At 40.4% G+C, this 17,652-nt stretch overlaps 1 protein-coding gene across 1 annotated transcript in view; it reads right to left on the bottom strand.

The window, feature by feature from the left end:
• Positions 1–13,626: 13,626 nt before the first annotated feature.
• The window catches only part of LOC117702866 (disks large homolog 5-like), a 15,466-nt gene continuing 11,440 nt past the window's right edge, over positions 13,627–17,652 (bottom strand). Inside the window, exon 5 of the mRNA XM_034494079.2 lies at positions 13,627–13,713. Within this exon, the coding sequence (XP_034349970.1) occupies positions 13,627–13,713 (87 nt within the window). The remainder of the gene's footprint in view (positions 13,714–17,652) is intronic.

The following is a 17,652-nucleotide window of genomic DNA, read 5'->3' as shown; positions in this document are numbered from 1 at the left end:
ACCCAGAGGCTCTGAAGGAATACCTCACAGGCAGTTGGTGTCTCCACGACACTGGTGACATCACAGAAGATTCTAGGGTTCTAGTGGATACAAGAGATTGTCCAGGGAAGTGACTTCTGATGAGGTCACTGGAACTGCCATGGCTTACCTGCTTGGCCAGCTTGCCCCACATTGACCAGTTTCTGAGGTGCCCTTTCCTGGAGTCTCTCTTTTGACTCAGGGGATACCCCTTGACAACTTTTCCTTTTAAAGCTAGAGATTTCTCTCTGTTTCATTACAAGTTAAGCACTTTGGATGGGAGAGTTAGTTAGGGCCTTGGCATGGGCAGCTCATCTTTGTTAGTACCTTAAGGTCTAGGGTTCTTGCTTGAGGGAGATTCTTCTCCTGATAAATCTACCCCTAGTCTCCATTCATGTACCACAGTCCACTTCCCCAGGTTGTCCTGTTTCCCAGAGGCAACAATGGTTCTCCTGCACCTTTTATTTTATGCAAGTTGGATTATATCTTCTTATTGTGCACATGCTTTGAGGGGAGACATTGCTTCAATATATTCAGACATGTGTTTTCACAATCCCATTTTTGCAATGTAAACTCCCTTGTCCATTTCAATATAGGAAGGAGTTCACATCCAGGGGATATCCAATTGTGAAGTTTATGTCTCTTCTTCAAAAGAGAAAACCCCACTTTCTCCCTTTCTCCATTACAACCAGACATAGTAGGCATCTTGAGCAAAGGTCAACAGGGATACTGGATTGCTGCTCTGTAGTTCCATTAGCCATCACTTCTCCAATATCTACCTTTTTGAGTACCAGTGAGAACTCAAGAGTTCACTGAGATCCAGTGAAACCCCAATTTCAATGTGTCCAGTAGTTCAGGAAGGACTGTGTTTGGCACTGTCATCTGTGGCTTCTGCCTTCTGAATCTATGGTACAATGTGACCTAACCTCTCAGGTGTAAGAGTGAAAAAATCATGTAAGTCCTTTCCAAATTGTTTGTGTTGTCCTGGGCTACTTCCTTCAGCCAGGGAGTATCGCTATGACAATGATCAAAGGTGGCAATTCTGCAGAGAAACAGCAGTGGATTTATTAGGTGAAATGAAAATGATTTGGACTAATTCTAGTGTAGAAATGAATTTACTTATGTGGTTGTGGTTTTATAGGAATAGCAGGGTGATTTCAATAAATGAAAGTATGAATTTCATTGTATAGTTTTACTCTTTGATTTTATATTTCTAAAAGAGATGAATTAATGATCAGAAAGTTTAGAAAAACCTATTTAACTATCTAGTGAACTCCTGCAGACACAATCTGCTTTGCAACAAATGATACTTCTGTGTCCACCGTGTTTTGTGCCAGTCAGCAATTCAAAAAAAAAAAAAAAAAAGTGTGTTGAACAATTTGTTGTTTCCACAGGGGATTAAGAGAAATAAAATTTTAAAGACACAAATGAAGACCACAGAGTGTTTCCTATCATGTTCTTTTTGAACTGCTTGCTTATTTAAGTCTTTTCTCATAGCTCCAAGTGTGCTGGAGGAGAAGCTTCCACTGCTGTCAGATGTTCAGGCTCTCCTTCTCATTGTACACAGAATCATCCCCACAGTACCCCATAGATGCCAGTGTCTAAGGATGAGTTCTCTTGTCACCTGACATAAATCATTCTTCTATCCAATATCTTTTTAAGCACTCCACCCAGAAAGGAAATAGCTCTGTAATTTCTTCATTTTAAAACAGCCTAAGTGAAACAGCAAGAACAGTTTTCTGGCTAAACATTACATTACACCAAGTAAGAGAGATAAATGGAAAAATGAAAATAATTTTGTTTATGGCATATATGCTTGTGAGTTTTAGAATTGCACTTTGAATATTTTCAAATGGTAACTGTTTGGCACCAAAAATTCCTGCCACCTTTTAAATGATGTAGCAAGAAACATTGCTATTGATCTAAAGTGAGACAACTGATTCTTTACAAAAAACAGTTTATTTGGTTTAAGCAGTGAGTCACTGATTACATGGTGAACTCTCTAGTAATCTACCTATAAAAATGCTTACAAAACTACTATTATACAGGCCATCATGACTTTTGGTTTGAAACTCAGAAGCACAGGTGTTAGAAAGGACCCGAAGGCTCTGGGGATGATCTGGTCCAGTTGATTCATAGAAATGCAAGACCCAGGGTTTTCAGGGACCCATGGAGGTTATACAGCTAAGCACTGATAGTTGGTCAAGTCACTTCAATTGTACTATACAGCTTCAGCTACAGGCATCTGAGCACAGAGATCAGCAGATTAGAAAGGAGTGCCCTTCCCAACACTAGGAGATTCAGAATACACTTGAAGTATATAGATTTTATTTATTACCTTTTATAGGCATTATTTTACCAAGTAACTGTCATCTTCCAGGTTCTGCTGAGGCTTCATTTTCCACAGTTGTTCTGGGTTTGTAATATCTTTACTGACCCCCATGAATGCTATAAAATAGTGTGGCCTCAGCCACCTAAAGAAAGAAAATGAAAATCTGTTCCCTTTATGATACTATTGTTTTGTTGTTGGTTTGTATTTGAGACAGGGCTTCTCTTCTCTGTGTATCCTTGGCTGTCCTGGACCTTGCTCTGTAGACCAGGCTGGCTTCAACTTCAGAGATATGTCTGTGTCTCTCTCTCAAGTGCTGGGACTAAAGGCATACACCACCATTGTCCAAAAACAATACTTTTGTTTGATGGAACAAGGTAAAGTACTTATTCAGTTGAGAACTAGAACAGAAAAACCCAATTAAGATTCAAATAGTAAATAAGCTACACATTTAACTAGCCTTCAACCAGTTCACTAATGTCAATTATTTGTTCAATGAATGACCTGTTATTTATATGAAACATAAAGGATTAACTATTTCTCTTTTCTACAGGAAGATTTTACTCCAGGTTCTCAGTTGGACAAAAGCCTGCTCCCTTTAATGATAAATAGAATTAGGATTGCATTGTTCAGTTTTCCTAATGATGCTATCATCAAGGCTTGAGGCAGCTGATGGAGAACTTCAGGAAGATACTGTTTCTTAGGTTTCCAGGGTTAAGGATGGAATCTGAATCAAAAATGATCTGCTTTGTATTCTGAAACGTTCCTGAAGGTAGGAAAGAGAAAAGATACAATCATGAAGCTGAATCCCAATAGTTGCTTCAAGGGCCAAAAGGCTGCACTGCCAGAGTGTTCTTTTGGAGAGCCATGTTGGAAAAGTGGCTGGTTATCTCTTGACGATGGGGTATTGACTTGTGTTCAGTCACTGACAAGCCCACTCTCTAAGTCAACCCTGTGGAGAGGAGCTTGTTAAAAATTTCCCCAAACAAAGAAAATTATTCCTGAAGAACTTCATAGAGCCTGATCGAGTCTTGGCTTTGCACATCATACGTATGACAAACAGGATGTCATAGTCCCCATTGTTTTTTAATGAGCTCTAATTCACTTCTAGAAGTTTATACCTCCAATCTGTACCTAGTCCAGTCCAATGAAAGTAAAACAAGGTAAGTACCCAACAGGAAGGTTGCAGGAAAATATTCCAAATACTTTGGGATTTTTGACCACCTGCGATGCCTTATTGAGTGGAAAATTATTTTCAGGAGTAGAGTATAATACTTGGAATATTTCTAAGTTTTAAAAGTCAGCCTTTCCCTGACAGTAGTATTGTGTTTTTTCTTATTAAGGTACTCTGGGAATTCCAGAGTTCCCTATCTTGGAACATTCAGGAGGAGACTATAGGTTGAGCATCCGTCATGTGAAAACTCACAAGTGTTAAAATGCTCCAAAGTGCAAAACTGGAGTCTCTTCATGGAAACACAAGTGGACCTCACATGAGGTTTTGCATGGAAATTTCAGGCACAGTAGATATATTCTAATCCTACATTTCTACAGTAGGGTCTCAGTATATAGTCCTTGCTGACTTGGAACTTGCTATGGATAGCAGACCTCCAACTCAGAGATCCACTTGTCTCTGCCTCCCAAGTGCTGGGATTAAAAGCTTGATCCATCACATCGAACAGAAGTCATTATATTTATATTAAATTATCTTCAGGCTAACCATATGTATATGAAGTGTAAACAAAGCCGGAATGAGTTTCCTGTTTAATCTTTTATCTTGTCTACAAGATATCTTATTGTGCTTATATAAATTATTATAGTTTTATGTTTAATATGTGGATTTTAAAAAGCCCTACCATGCAAGATACTTGTGGTTCTAAATGTTGTGTTGGAATGTAGGATGCACAAAGCTTTTCTATTGGCCCATGTAACAGCCATCCTCTGGTTATAGAAACAGGCAGATGACACAGGCTTGGCCATTCAGAGTGAATTCCTCTAGTTGGTAAGTTACAGTCCTCTTTTGATATCATCTCCAGTGGAAGAGAGTGAAGAGATATTCTCAACATGTTTACCAAGTTAGAATGCCACCCCGTGTAAGACAGAAGATGTCTTCAGGTGAACACAAGAAAGCAAACACAGAAAAGCCCAACAAGAACTAAAGAAAGACAAGTGACAAATCTTGCTGGCAATAGTTTAAGCACCCAAGGCCAGATCACTGCTCACTCAGTTACATAGTTAATACCTTCCTCTTTTTTGTTTGTTTGTCTGATTGTTTGTTTCAGTTGAGTTGTGTATTGACCATTGCCATTTTAAAGACGTCTGGGTAATATCCATGCCATGCAACAAGTTCTTAGAAGGCTGATTACTACATAGACATTAAAGAGGAGAAAGAGAAGGAGAGTCCAAGCCTGCCTGCGAGGGGCTTACAGTCTGACTTCAAGATGCATTACTCCATGCCATTTGTTGACTTTAACCAATATTATAAAGTGAGTGGGATGGTATGAGGTACCTAGAAATAGAGTAGCATGCATTGTACTAAAGTATAAGAAAGAGTTTACTCTAAGTTTAAAGTGTATTTTAGTCTGGTGATTCAAGCTGGCAGACAGTGATATGTAAATCTATCCCTGTTCACTGTTAATTCATTGACCACACTGAACAATGATGACACCTTGTGGTAAAATAGACTTGCAGCTTCTATTTCTAAGGATGGGAGAAAAATCATTAAAAGGAGGGTAAGAGAAAATTCTAGTGAGTGGGATAAGGCTCACAACCCCAGGGAAAAGGGTCCAGTTCCCAGCACCCAGCTTGTCCTTCAGTTTCCCCTTTGCTGGCCAGAATCTTTATTATAAAGTTGATACACCAGAAGGTTAAACAAATTAGGTCCTACAAATAAGTCTGTACACCCAAACAGCACTCAAATACTTTTATCACGTTTATTTGTTTATTGTGGGCATGTGCATGAATGTTACTGTATGCATGTGGAGATCACATTATAACTCGGTGTGCCAGTCACAAGAAGCAAGAGTTTAGAGGATCTCAAAATAAACCTGTAGCTCCAACTCCAGAGACTTCTCTTCTCTCACCACGCAGTTCTGCAGATGCAACTCAGACTGCAGAAACTGTAACTCCCAAGGTGGTAGGAAACATGTGCAATTCACCATCTGAGTTGTGTCTCCAACCCACATATTGTTTTTAATGTGGTTCTAATTCAAGGGCTTCTCAACTTGATGAATCCTTGTGCCTTTGAAGGATAATTTCTGGACCCCTATAGAGTGTTGGATGCCATTTTAGAGGTGAATGGAGTAATGGAGTTATGAAAGAAAAAGTAGACAGGACACTACTGAGACTGATTATGATGGGAGAGCCCAGATAAAGAGAGGCTGAACGTGATCGGCACATTTTGTATCATGTACTGAATATCACATGGAGCCCATTGAGATATGTTAGTGTGGCTACACAATTAAAATTAAAAAGAGCTAGTTGGGGTACTGCTTAGCTCCAACACAGGTCTCCAAACCCTGACACAATCTGATTTTGTTTCTAAAAACAGAGAAGTAGTTAAATGCTTTGCCATAACTGAAAAACCACCCTAGCTGCATTAACACCTCTCTTCCTCCCCCATCTTCCCTTCTTTCATCTCTCCCCTTCTTCCTTCCCCTCCTTTCCTTTCTTTCTGTTCTTTTTTCTGGGGATGTGAGCCCAAGACTTCGTGATGTACCACTGATCCAGAACATGCAGGCACTAAGGAGTCTGATCAGGATCTGCTTTCTCTCATTGCTGATGGTGTCCTGGCTATAGTCATGTTTGGCATTCATTCTACTTTGGGTAGCATCTGTTCATTTCCATGCATTTCTGCTTGCTCAGGGCCTCACCTTCCAAAGAAAGGATCACTTACACACAGCAACACAGACCTCTTCTCATCAGCTTTTCTGAGTTCTCATAGCACCTTAGCTTCCCATTCCATGTTTTATTTTAAATACAAAACTACCTAAATGCTAATATGGATATTTTAAGGGTTTACTCAAGTGCAATTGAAATGCTACGTTCTGAACCCCAAGACCTGTTTGCTCCAAGATAAGAGGATCTTCATGTATACCATCCTTTGTTGTGTAAACCTTGCTCCCCAATTTAAAACAATTGGTTACATAAAACTGGCTACAGCCAATTACTGGGGGGTAAAAAGAGGGAGGTAATGTGTGAGTAACCGGGCTGTTGGGGTGGGGTGTGGGTCACAACTAGGGACCACAAAGAGAAGAGAGGAGAGAAATAGGAGGAAACAGATATAAAGATAGAAATATAAAAAAAAGGCAGGGGAGGAAGACAAGGAGAAAGAGGAGGAGGAAAAAGAGGAGGAAGAAGAAGGGGAGGAAGAAGAGGAATATGAAAAGAAGGTGACAGGGAGAAGGAGTAGGAGGAAGATGGGAGGAGGAAGAGGATGTAGAGGAGGAAGACAAGGAGGAGGAAAAAGGAGAGGAGACAAAAAAAAAAACAGGAGGTCTCATTTAGTCCTGATGGACCAGCAGCAGGTATCAGACTGTGATGCCTCTCCAGGATGCCAGACAGCTGCAGCATCAATAATCCAAAAAATTTTCATCAGCAAGTATTAGGGGAACAAAGTGAGGTAGTAGCCAGATCTTGGGGTCAGTATTTACCATTTGAATACATAGCAGTACCGGATCAACCCCCTATATATTCCTTCAGTCTATTAATAAGTACTTACTAAGAACACTGTGTTACAAGAAAACCTACAGAATCAACTAATGTTGGGTCATAGTAGCTCACAGAGACCGAACTGACAACCAGGAAGCCAGCATGGACCTGCCCTAGGCACTTCTGCATATGTTATGGTTGTGTTTACTTTGATCTTCTTGTGGTAATCCTAAGAGCAGGAGAGGAGGATGTCTCTATCTCTTCCTTTTGCCTTTTTAAAGGACACTTTGACACCTACTGGGTTGTGTAGTTCCAGCCTTGATATGAGGGGAGGTGCCTAATCTTGGTGCAACTTGATGTACCATGTTTGTTTGATATGCCTGAGAGTCTTCCTTTTTCTAAAGGGAAATGAAGGAGGAGTAGATGTGCCAGAAGCAGAGATAAGGGGAGGATCAGGAAGGAGAGGAAGCAGGGACAACTCTGGCCAGGATGTAATAATATATGAGAGAACAAATAGTAAAAGAACACTGTGTTACATGCAGTGTTGTGTTAAAACCAGTAAATTCAACTCCATTACTTAGAGTCCTGCAAAGACATTGTACTTGGAAAGACAAATATCTGTAATCAAAGTGCAAGAAAACAGAAAACAGGAAATGGGGAATCTACATTTAATTTTATTCCAAGTTTGAACTTTCTATCAGCTTCATTAAACTGCTTTGAAAGAGTTTGAAATCTGAGTTTATCTTCAGCATACTGATGCAAATCCTTCTGCATCCCTTAGAGATAGTAGCCAATGACTGTCTGTCTGCAAGTGTCTATAAACATATAGAGAAATGAATGCATGACTTGGAGCTATGGTTAAACACAGGACAGTCTTTTGTTAAAGAGAAGAGGAAATGGAGACAAATCTGCTTCTCCATCTTCTCTTGCCTTAGCTTGATGCAAAGCCCAACTGAGGCTGTGCACTGAGGAAGAACTGGGGAAAGGACATAGGGAGTTGACACCATGGTCTTCCAGTAATCGAGAATGGTTTGAGAAGAGAAAGGAGGTAGTTGGGGCAGCAGTGGACTAAGGGACTCAAGGATGGGAACACAATGAGAGAGGCATTCAAGATGGAAGGAAAAGTGAACAAGCAAGGCAGGGAGTGAAGAAAGGTAAGGTAAAGCCTTGTACAGCACAAGGATGTGTAAGAATGTAATTTCAGGTCTCAGCTTGAACTTAAAATTAAAAGATTCTTAAGTTTGAGTCAAATATTAGCTGCCCCAGAGTCACATACCAGGAAGAGCACATTCCAAAGACTCAAACAAACATTCTAAGAAGAAAGACCCAAGATAGGAGTTTATGGGCCCATAACAGAGTAAACCTGGATAAACAGAAGCTACTTAAGCTGACCTTCTTTGTTGTAAAAAGATAAGGTGCAAATTTGAGTTACTTAGAAACCAGGCCTGGGAACAGAAACCAGGCCTGGGAGTGGCTGTTGGAGTTTGGCCTTTATGGTTATTGTTTAAGAATAATTGTATAACTACCCTCATAAATTTTGCAAAATAGTATGTAAGCTGCCCTTAGCTTTAATTTGGGGTTCTTCTTGCCTGCATGCAAGAGAACCCTAGTACCCTGGTTGTCATCTGGTCATCTTATCATTAATAAATAAACCTCATATTATTGCAATGATTCCTATCCTTGAGTGTCTCTGGGGGAATGTGTTCCCTGAGTCCAACAGATGATCGTTTAGCAGAAGCTCAAAAGTCTATGATTTTGTTGAATATGTTTTCTGTGCCATTAACTGGTATTCTTCACCCTCTTCTATTTCTGTTATTCTAATATTTTGATCTTTTCATTGTGTCCTGAATTTCCTGAATCTTTTGGGTTACAGGCATTTTACACTTTGTATTTTCTTTGACTGACTTGTCAATATCATCTGTGGTATCTCCTATGCCTGAGATTCTCTTTTCTATCTCTTGTATTCTGTTGGTGATGCTTGCATCTTTAGTTCCTGATCTCTGTTGTAGGTTGTCCATCTCCAGGGTTGCCTACATCTGTGATTTGTCTAACGTTCTTTTGCTCTTGTGTTTTCTTGTTTTGTTTATTTATTTACATTTCAAATGTTATCCCCCTCCACAGCTTCCCATCCATAACACATTTATTCCACCTCCCTATGCCTTTATGCAGGTGCTGCCTCACCAACCCACCCATCTCAGCACCCTAGCATTTCCTACCCTGCACATGGAGCTTCCACTGGACCAACCTCAGCTGCTCCTTTCCTAAAAAGGGTCTCTCAGGGCCTGGAGATCCTGTGGTTTACAACCAAGGGTACAGATCACAACACCCAAAGAATGATCCCATTATATAATTGCCATTATGGCAAACATTTAATGAAAATACACATATGGTCACAACTTATCTTTGATGACCCTCATTGTACTTCATCTTACCTTAGCTTCTGTAAGTACTTTTTATTAACTCATTAAATAGAGAAATTATCCTCTCATTAGTCATGATACATTTGTCCTACTCTGACATTGATAATGGGTCTGAAGAACACAGTGAATAACTTTTACCAGTTTTGAAAAACACAAGATTTCTGGGAGCTTTTTAAAATTTTTTAACATTTTTAGATTGCACCTCAAGGGAAAAGAACTCCAATGCCTGAAGCAATCATGCTAATTCCCCACACTAGACACCAATCTATTCTTCCCAGATAATCCAGTTCTTCTTCTTCCATTTCATCCCAAGGTCAAACCTATAAAAGTACCCTTAGAAAACACTATGGCCCTCTTATAGATTGATTTGACTGATTCCCGAGTTGAAGCCTCAGTCTCCTAAATCTGTGACCTTGTTTAGTAATAGACTGTATGGTGGTTTGAATAAGAATGCCCCCAGTAGGATCATATGCTTCAATGATTAGTCACTGGAGAGTGGCAGTGTTTGAAAAGGATTAGGAGGTGTGTCCTTCTAGAAGATGGACTTTGAGGTTTCAAAAGCTCATGCTAGGCCCAGTTCTATACCTGCCTCTATGCCTACAGCTCAGAATGTAACTCTCTACCAGTGCTCCAGTGTCTGACAGCATATTGACATACTATCCACCAAGAGGATAATGTCCTAAACTCCTGAAATTGTAATGATGAAGCCCTCGATGAAATGCTTTCTTTCACAAGAGTTGCCTTGGCTATGCACAGCACTCGAATATTATCAAGGACAGACAAATAGAGACAATAACAATGTAAGATGGGGTCTTAGAAGGGTCAGATAGATCTGTGCCTTAGTCACTATTTTCATTTTTGAAAACCAATTCCTGACAAAAGCAAGTTAGGACAAGTCTTATATTGTTCACTATTGGGTCATCATGGTGGGGAAGATGTGATGACAGGCATGTAAAGCTGCTTGCTCAATTCTAAGCCAATTAGGAGAAGGGGTAAATGGAATTCCAGCACACAGCTAACTTTCTAGCTTTCTCCATGTCTCCTTCTTAATTGTGTTTTTAATGAAAATATATCTATAACATTCCCTCCTCTTCACTTCAACTACAGCTGTGTGTCCTACTCCTATCAACTACACAGTCTCTTTTTCAAAATTACTCTTGTTATACACACTAGAATAAATAGATAAGTGAAGCCTGATAAGTCCATGTATTGTTGTCTACTTGTTGATGTCTTGTTATTCTATTAGTGATGTCTACTGTGTAATAGATAACCAGAATGAGGCTCATCCTGGGGAACACTAATTCTACCTCTCTCAGCTGCTGTTAATTGCCCACAGCTCTTTATTTAGACCTGGAGCCACGTGAGACTACTTCATCCATGTTGGCATGTCAGCAGATGTTATCATTGTTCAGGTCTCATTTGAGCAGCCATATTGTTGAGATATCATGGATGTGGCTTCCCTGTGATATCAAGAAGACACAGTCTCACAGCAGACTTGCTAGTCCTCAGACTCTTACAACCTTTCTGCCCCCACTTCGGAGATGGTCCCACAGCCTAAGGTATAGGGATTGTGTTGTACATGTATCAGATGGGTGCTGGGCAGCCTACAGTCAGTAGTTACTTGCATTTTGATGAGTATGGTCTTTGTCTGCTGCAATAAGAAGCTTCCTTAATAAAGGGTGAGAGCCTTACTTATCCGTGGATAGAAGGATAAGTACTCAGGAATACAGTTGGGATTTGTGCTGGTTTAGGAAAGCTGCAGTAGCATGTTCCCCAAGACTCATGTCCTGACTACTCACAAACAGTTGGCTAGGTTTGACAGTTGTCATTTCCCTCCTGTTGAGCACCTCCTTGAGTCCAATTAGACAGTTGTTGGTTACCCCCAAGATATAAGTGCACTTTTACATCTTTGGAGAGAACTTGCCATGTTGTGGTTCACTGGCTTTGTAGGTAGAAGTATTGACTGCTTTCCTGTCTTTACAGCTTACATTTCACCCTCTGGTAGTGTGAAAACTACTCAGAGTGGAAGCTCTGGGTCAGAACTTGCTTGAATTCTTTAAGTCTTATGTTAAAATCTGTAGTATCTTCAGCAATGGGGACTTACCTTCAGATCCTGGGAGGCAACCAAAGACATCATCTGCTATTCAGGCTCTGACTACCTACCCATAGTGTCCTGATCAGCCTACAACTGATCATAATTAGTGGATCTAGAGATGAGAAGTAAGGTGGATGGCAAGAGAAAAAAGAGATGACAGGCTGCATTGAGAGTGTTTAAAACAGACTCTAGGGGGGCCAGCTTCAGTGAGACAGTGAATTTAAGGGGAGATCAAAGGCTATTTGATCACCTATTGATCACCTTTGGAGGGTGAGTAAAAGCTTTCAGATTGAGTGTATATCATTGGCTGGGGTCAGTGTGCTGAAGATGCCTCATTAGCACAAGGAAGAGTTCCAGGTGGTGCTGGACATGACCTTAATAAGACAAAAGGAGGTTACCCTGTCTATTTAGCTATATGATCCTCCTATGGTGAGCAAATGTGAGGGCATGGATCTACATACACTGCGACAATTAGCCTTGGTCATTTTCACAATATTAATCTTACCAGTCTGTGGTTCTCTGGAGATCTTTCTACCCTCTAGTGTCATCTTCAATTTCTTCAGTGTTTTAGACTTTAGATGTCTTTGATGTACTTGGTTAGGTTTACTCCAAAATATCATTTGCTTTTGTAGGCTGTTGTGAATCCAATTGTTTCCTTGATTTCTTTCTCAGGGTATATTTATCATTGTTAATATGCTGGCTAGTTTATGATCAACTTGACATTAGCTAGAAACAATCAGGAAAAAGAGAGACCCTCTACTGAGACAATGCCTCTATAAAGGTGGCCTATATGCAACTTTATTGGACAATTTCCTGATTAATTATTGTTAGGAGTGGGTCCAGCCCACTGTGGGTGTTGCCAACTGAAGGCCTGGTTCTGAATTATTATAGAAAGTAGGTTCCATAAGGAAGTAAGCCCAGTGAGCAATGTTTCTCCACAGGTTCTATTTCAGTTTCTGCCTCCAGGTTTCTGCCTATGTTTAGAACATTGTCTTCATAGTGACTGCCAGGCAAATGAGTGTTGTTATAGAAGCAGAACCTAAACATAACACGTGGATCATGAAAACCACCTGAGACAAAACATGGTTGCAAGGTGAGCATCATGACAAAGTGGTCATAATAGGTAGGCATCAACACAGGTGTTGGTGATTTTCCTTAGGATAAACAAAGGCATTTTTGCCATTCTGAAACAGCTAGTACAGAACCATTTGAGTTAAGGTTATTGGTTGAGCATAGCCCAATCCTTGAGATATATTTAATCCTAACCAGCAATGAACATAATTTTCCTTCACTATAAAATAGTGTTCAAACCTAAGATGGAGGCAGGCTGGTTGATCAATATTATCTAAATGGCAATTTGTTGTCTAGGAGAGATTCAAAAATGTGTGAATTCCAATAGAAGGAGTGGGAGAGAGGATCTTAAAAGAGTTGCAGGAGAGGAAATCATAATCTGAATGTATTGTATTAAAAAACATTTTCAATAAAAAACATAGAAAAAGAAAAAAGAATATGTCTGCATTCTACTTTCAATTTTAAATTATAAATAAAGCTAAATTCGAAACTAAAAGATGGCAGATGAAATTTCCAGACCACATGAAAAATATACTGGCAACATCTACCATCCCTCTCCCTTGCTAGTCTTGAACTGAAATACTCATCACCACAGTCCTGTGTCCTCTGCTGCAGGCTCCATTCCCTGGGTTTATATGAAGCTTACCCTAACACTGTTTTGATGGTACTTCAACATGATTTATTTACCACCTTTAGGAGAGTTCTCAATTCTGCAGTTCATCTGATAAACCCAATCTGCATTGTCATGCAGGAAGAGACATGAGAGATCAACTCCAACCCTAACAATAAGATATCCAGAGGCATGATCAGGAAGCCACTCTAATGCCCTACATGGAGGCCTCAAAGTTTAAACACTGAGCATGCCTACCCCAGAATGTGACCCTACAGATCTCAAGAATCTTCACTCTTTGGTTGGGTGTGATCCAGTGCAGATAATACACCACTCAAGGAAGGACAAAAGTCCAGGCAGTGGTTTGCCAGATGGATTATCCACTTGAGAATTTCTTTCTCAGAGGACCTAAAGAGCAATGATTAACAATCCTCTGTTAATCACTGAACTTCAGTTCCAGGTGGAATCCACTGACCTCTTCTGGCCTGGCCTCTGGGGACTTGCAAGCGTGTAGTGCAAAAACCTACAGCAGGAAAAACACCCATACATATAAAAGAAATAACTCAAAAACAGAAACAATGCCTCCAAATTTTTTTATAAAAAACATATTTTTATAAAAGCATCAAATATATTGTCCAGACCAAGAGCAAAAAGAAAAAGAAACCATCATTATCATTAGAAAACAATAGAAAAAAAGGATAAAAAATCAAACTTTAAAAAATTGACCAACATCTCCAAAGGGGTCTTGAAATTCATTATCTCTGTTGGGAATTCATAAGTGATGCTATATTTCAAGAAAACAAGAGGGATACAGCTCCATGTTTACTGATTTCTTTTATACTCCTTTATTGAATATTTTTATTTCTTGGGATGTATTAGAGAAATACACTTGTGTTTCTACTTTATTCAACTTAATCATCTACATAGTGGTACATGTTTAAATAGTAAAATTCATAACAACAAAGATACAGCATGGATACATTTTTCATCATGAAGTTGGGATCCACAGATTTTGACAAACTATCCATATCAAAAGCACAGTTTTCTGTGTATCCAGAAAGAGTACACAATCGACACAAACTCTGTAGATCACAAGAATGATCATGGACAGGATTTCTTTTAAACTAGATCAGAACAATATTCTGAGCTGCTCCTAGGTGACTGAGGCAGAGAATCCTGTGGAAGGCCTGAGACCCAAAAATACAGTTATACAGGTATAGGAAATCTTCTTGGCTCCTGCTATCCCAACCTAGTACCTCATATCTCAGAGACAGCAAAATGATCCTGCATTGTTTGAGCCCAGCAATGGACACACACACACACACACACACACACACACACTAACACATACATAGACACACACACAATCACACCCAAAGACAGACACACACATTCCTGAACACACACAAGCACATGTTCATACATACAGTTGCAGAAACATTTTGTCTTTCCCTGTTCATGTTAATATAAGAGATCATCCAGGACACTATAAAGCCATAAGAAATAAACCCTTGAATTGACAAAATCCTGGAGAGAGATCTCAGTGATTACGAGCTGATTTGTCTTCTGGAAGTCCTCAGTTCAATTCCCCAAAACCGCAAGGTAGCCTACAAACCATCTTAGTAAAATCAGATGCCCTCTTCTGGTGTGTCTGATGAGAGAGACAGTGTACTCACAAACATAATCTGAGTACATTTCTAAAAAAAGAAGAAAGAAAAAAAACTTGAATGGGACACGAACATAGTAGGCATAGCCTATAGACAGCTCAATAAAATAAATGCTTTTCCCTAATAAACAAAGGATGGAAATATGGAGTTTTGGCCTGGTATGCAAGCCTGCTTAGGAAGTTCTCAAGGCTGTGCACAGTCAGCTTGGTTCCCAGCAAAGGCACATGGGATCAGGGAGGACAAGCCAGTTCCTGCATCTTGCTCATCTTGCTCACTGTTTCTCAGGGACTCTAAAGTTAGCAGCATCTTTCAACAGGCCCTCCATTTTCCACAGCCTGTGTGGCTTTGTAACCAAAGCTATGAGCCCAGACAACTAGGAAATCTCTGTAACCATGATGCAAAGTGAGACTTTTCTTCACGTAAGGAGATTCTGTCAGGGATATTTTGTGGAAAATAAGTCTGACTAGTTCAAGACCAAATGGTGGTTTGTATGATCACCCTAGGCAATAGTCCATGGAAGGGCTGGACTACAGTATACTTGTTCACTCCTTGACTGAAGAACATCTGGATAGTTTCTACTTCAGGGCAGCTCTGTGGAGTACCACTACAACGATGATGTGCCCTAATTTCTCTGTGGACACCTACTTCTTGTTCTGGAGTCGCTGGGTCAATGGGAACTACAGAAACTATACACTTTCTGAAGAGTTGTACATGGCTTCTCACAGGGCTGCCCCATTTTATATCATCAGCCATGTCTGAAGTTCCTCATTTCTTCCAGCCCTCCTTGAGGATGATTTTAACTCAAACCAAATCACTTTTGAATGACAGCCTTTACAGAGTGCTACAGACAGAACACAGGGTGAGTGCTTGAGACTACCAGGAGCCTAAGGGGCTGTCTGAGGCAGCCCTGTTCTAGCACCTCACCATAGGTATGGGCCTTCTGCTTGATGCAGATGCAACACCAAGCAGCTCAGTGTTTCACAGAGTTATACCCAGGACAAACTCCAAGGCCAAAGATAACTGAGTCAAGCTTAGGCAAAGTTGGGAAAAAATGGTAGGAGGTAATGAGGAAAACAAACTAGGATGCTGAGAAGATGCAATGAGCCACCTGACCTTCCAGCAGGCAGTCACTATCCACCAAGAGCAGCGAGGTGGACACAGACCCTTAGGCAGCCTTGTTGACTCTCAGGCCCATGGATTTGACACAGCAGCCTCCTACTCACCTCCATGTACTAAAGTGTTTGTTACAAGTGATTTCAATATGGGTAAATAGATTTCCCTCTATAACCAGTTTCAATAGTGATCAATAGATTTCCCACTACTAATGGTTGACAATCTGACTTTACACCACTATTTGTCTCCTTTTGTTCTATTGAGCTAGGTGTAGCAGCATGATGACCTGCTGCTCTGTTTCATGTTTCCTTGATGCAAAGTGAACTGACACTGACACTGTGGTGAGCCCCACACTCCCATCTTAGAACAAGAGGCTGGTGTTCAGGTCCATAAGTTTCCTTTGAATAGGACATCCTTGGGGCCACCTTTTGTCTCATGTGTGCAGCCAGCTGTTGCTGAGCACCCCTTTGTGCCCCATATCCTGCTGTGGAAGAAAAATCATTAAAAGGAGGGTTCGAGAAACTGCTAGTAAGTGGGATAAGGCCCACAACCACAGGGAAAAGGGTCCAGTTCTGAGCACCCAGCTTGTCCTTCAGTGTCCCCTTTGCTGGCCAGAATCTTTATAATAAAGTTGATACACCAGAAGGTTAAACAAATTAGGTACTACAAATAAGTCTGTACACCTAAACTGCACTCAAATACTTTTGTCACATTTATTTATTTATTGTAGGCATGTGGATCAATGTCACTGTACTCATGTGGAGGTCTGACGATAACTCCGTGTGGCAGTCACAAGAAGCAAGGGTTTAGAGGATCTCAAAATAAACCTGTAGCTCCAACTCCAGAGACTTCTCTTCTCTCACCATGCAGTTCTGCAGATGCAACTCAGACTCCAGAAACTGTAACTCCCAAGGTGGTAGGAAACATTTGCAATTCAACATCTGAGCTGGGTCTCCAACCCGAGTATTGTTTTTAATGTGGTTCTATGTTAAGGGCTTCCCAACTTGATGAATCCTTGTGCCTTTGAAGGATAATTTCTGGACCTCTATAGAGTGTTGGATGACATTTTAGAGGTGACTGGAGTGATGGAGGTATGAAAGAAAAAGTAGACAGGACACTACTGAGACTGATTTAGATGGGAGAGCCCAGATAAAGAGAGGCTGAACGTGATCGGCACATTTTGTATCACGTGCTGAATATCACATGGAACCCATTGAGATATACATTAGTGTGGCTAAAGTATTAAAATTAAAATAGCTAGTTGGGCTACTGCTTAGCTCCAACACAGGTCTCCAAACCCTGACACAATCTGATTTTGTTTTTAATCACAGAGAATTAGTTAACTGCTTTGCCATAACTGAAAAACCAACCTAGCTGTATTAACACCTCTCTTCCTCCCATATCCTCCATTCTTTCATCTCTCCCTCTCCTTCTTTCCCCTCCTTTCCTTTCTTTCTGTTCTTTTTTCTGGGGATGTGAGCCCAAGACTTCAAGCTGTACCACTGATCCAGAACATGCAGGCACTAATGAGTGCGAATGGAATCTGCTTTCTCTCATTGCTGATGACGTCCTGGATGTAGTCATGTTTGGCCTTCATTCTACTTTGGGTAGCATCTGTTCATTTCCATGCATTTCTGCTTGCTCAGATCCTCACCTTCCTAAGAAAGGATCACTTACACACA

Source organism: Arvicanthis niloticus, chromosome 2 (assembly GCF_011762505.2).
Source record: "Arvicanthis niloticus isolate mArvNil1 chromosome 2, mArvNil1.pat.X, whole genome shotgun sequence".
NCBI classification, from domain to species: domain Eukaryota; kingdom Metazoa; phylum Chordata; class Mammalia; order Rodentia; family Muridae; genus Arvicanthis; species Arvicanthis niloticus.
This window is presented reverse-complemented; position numbering and strand designations above follow the sequence as displayed.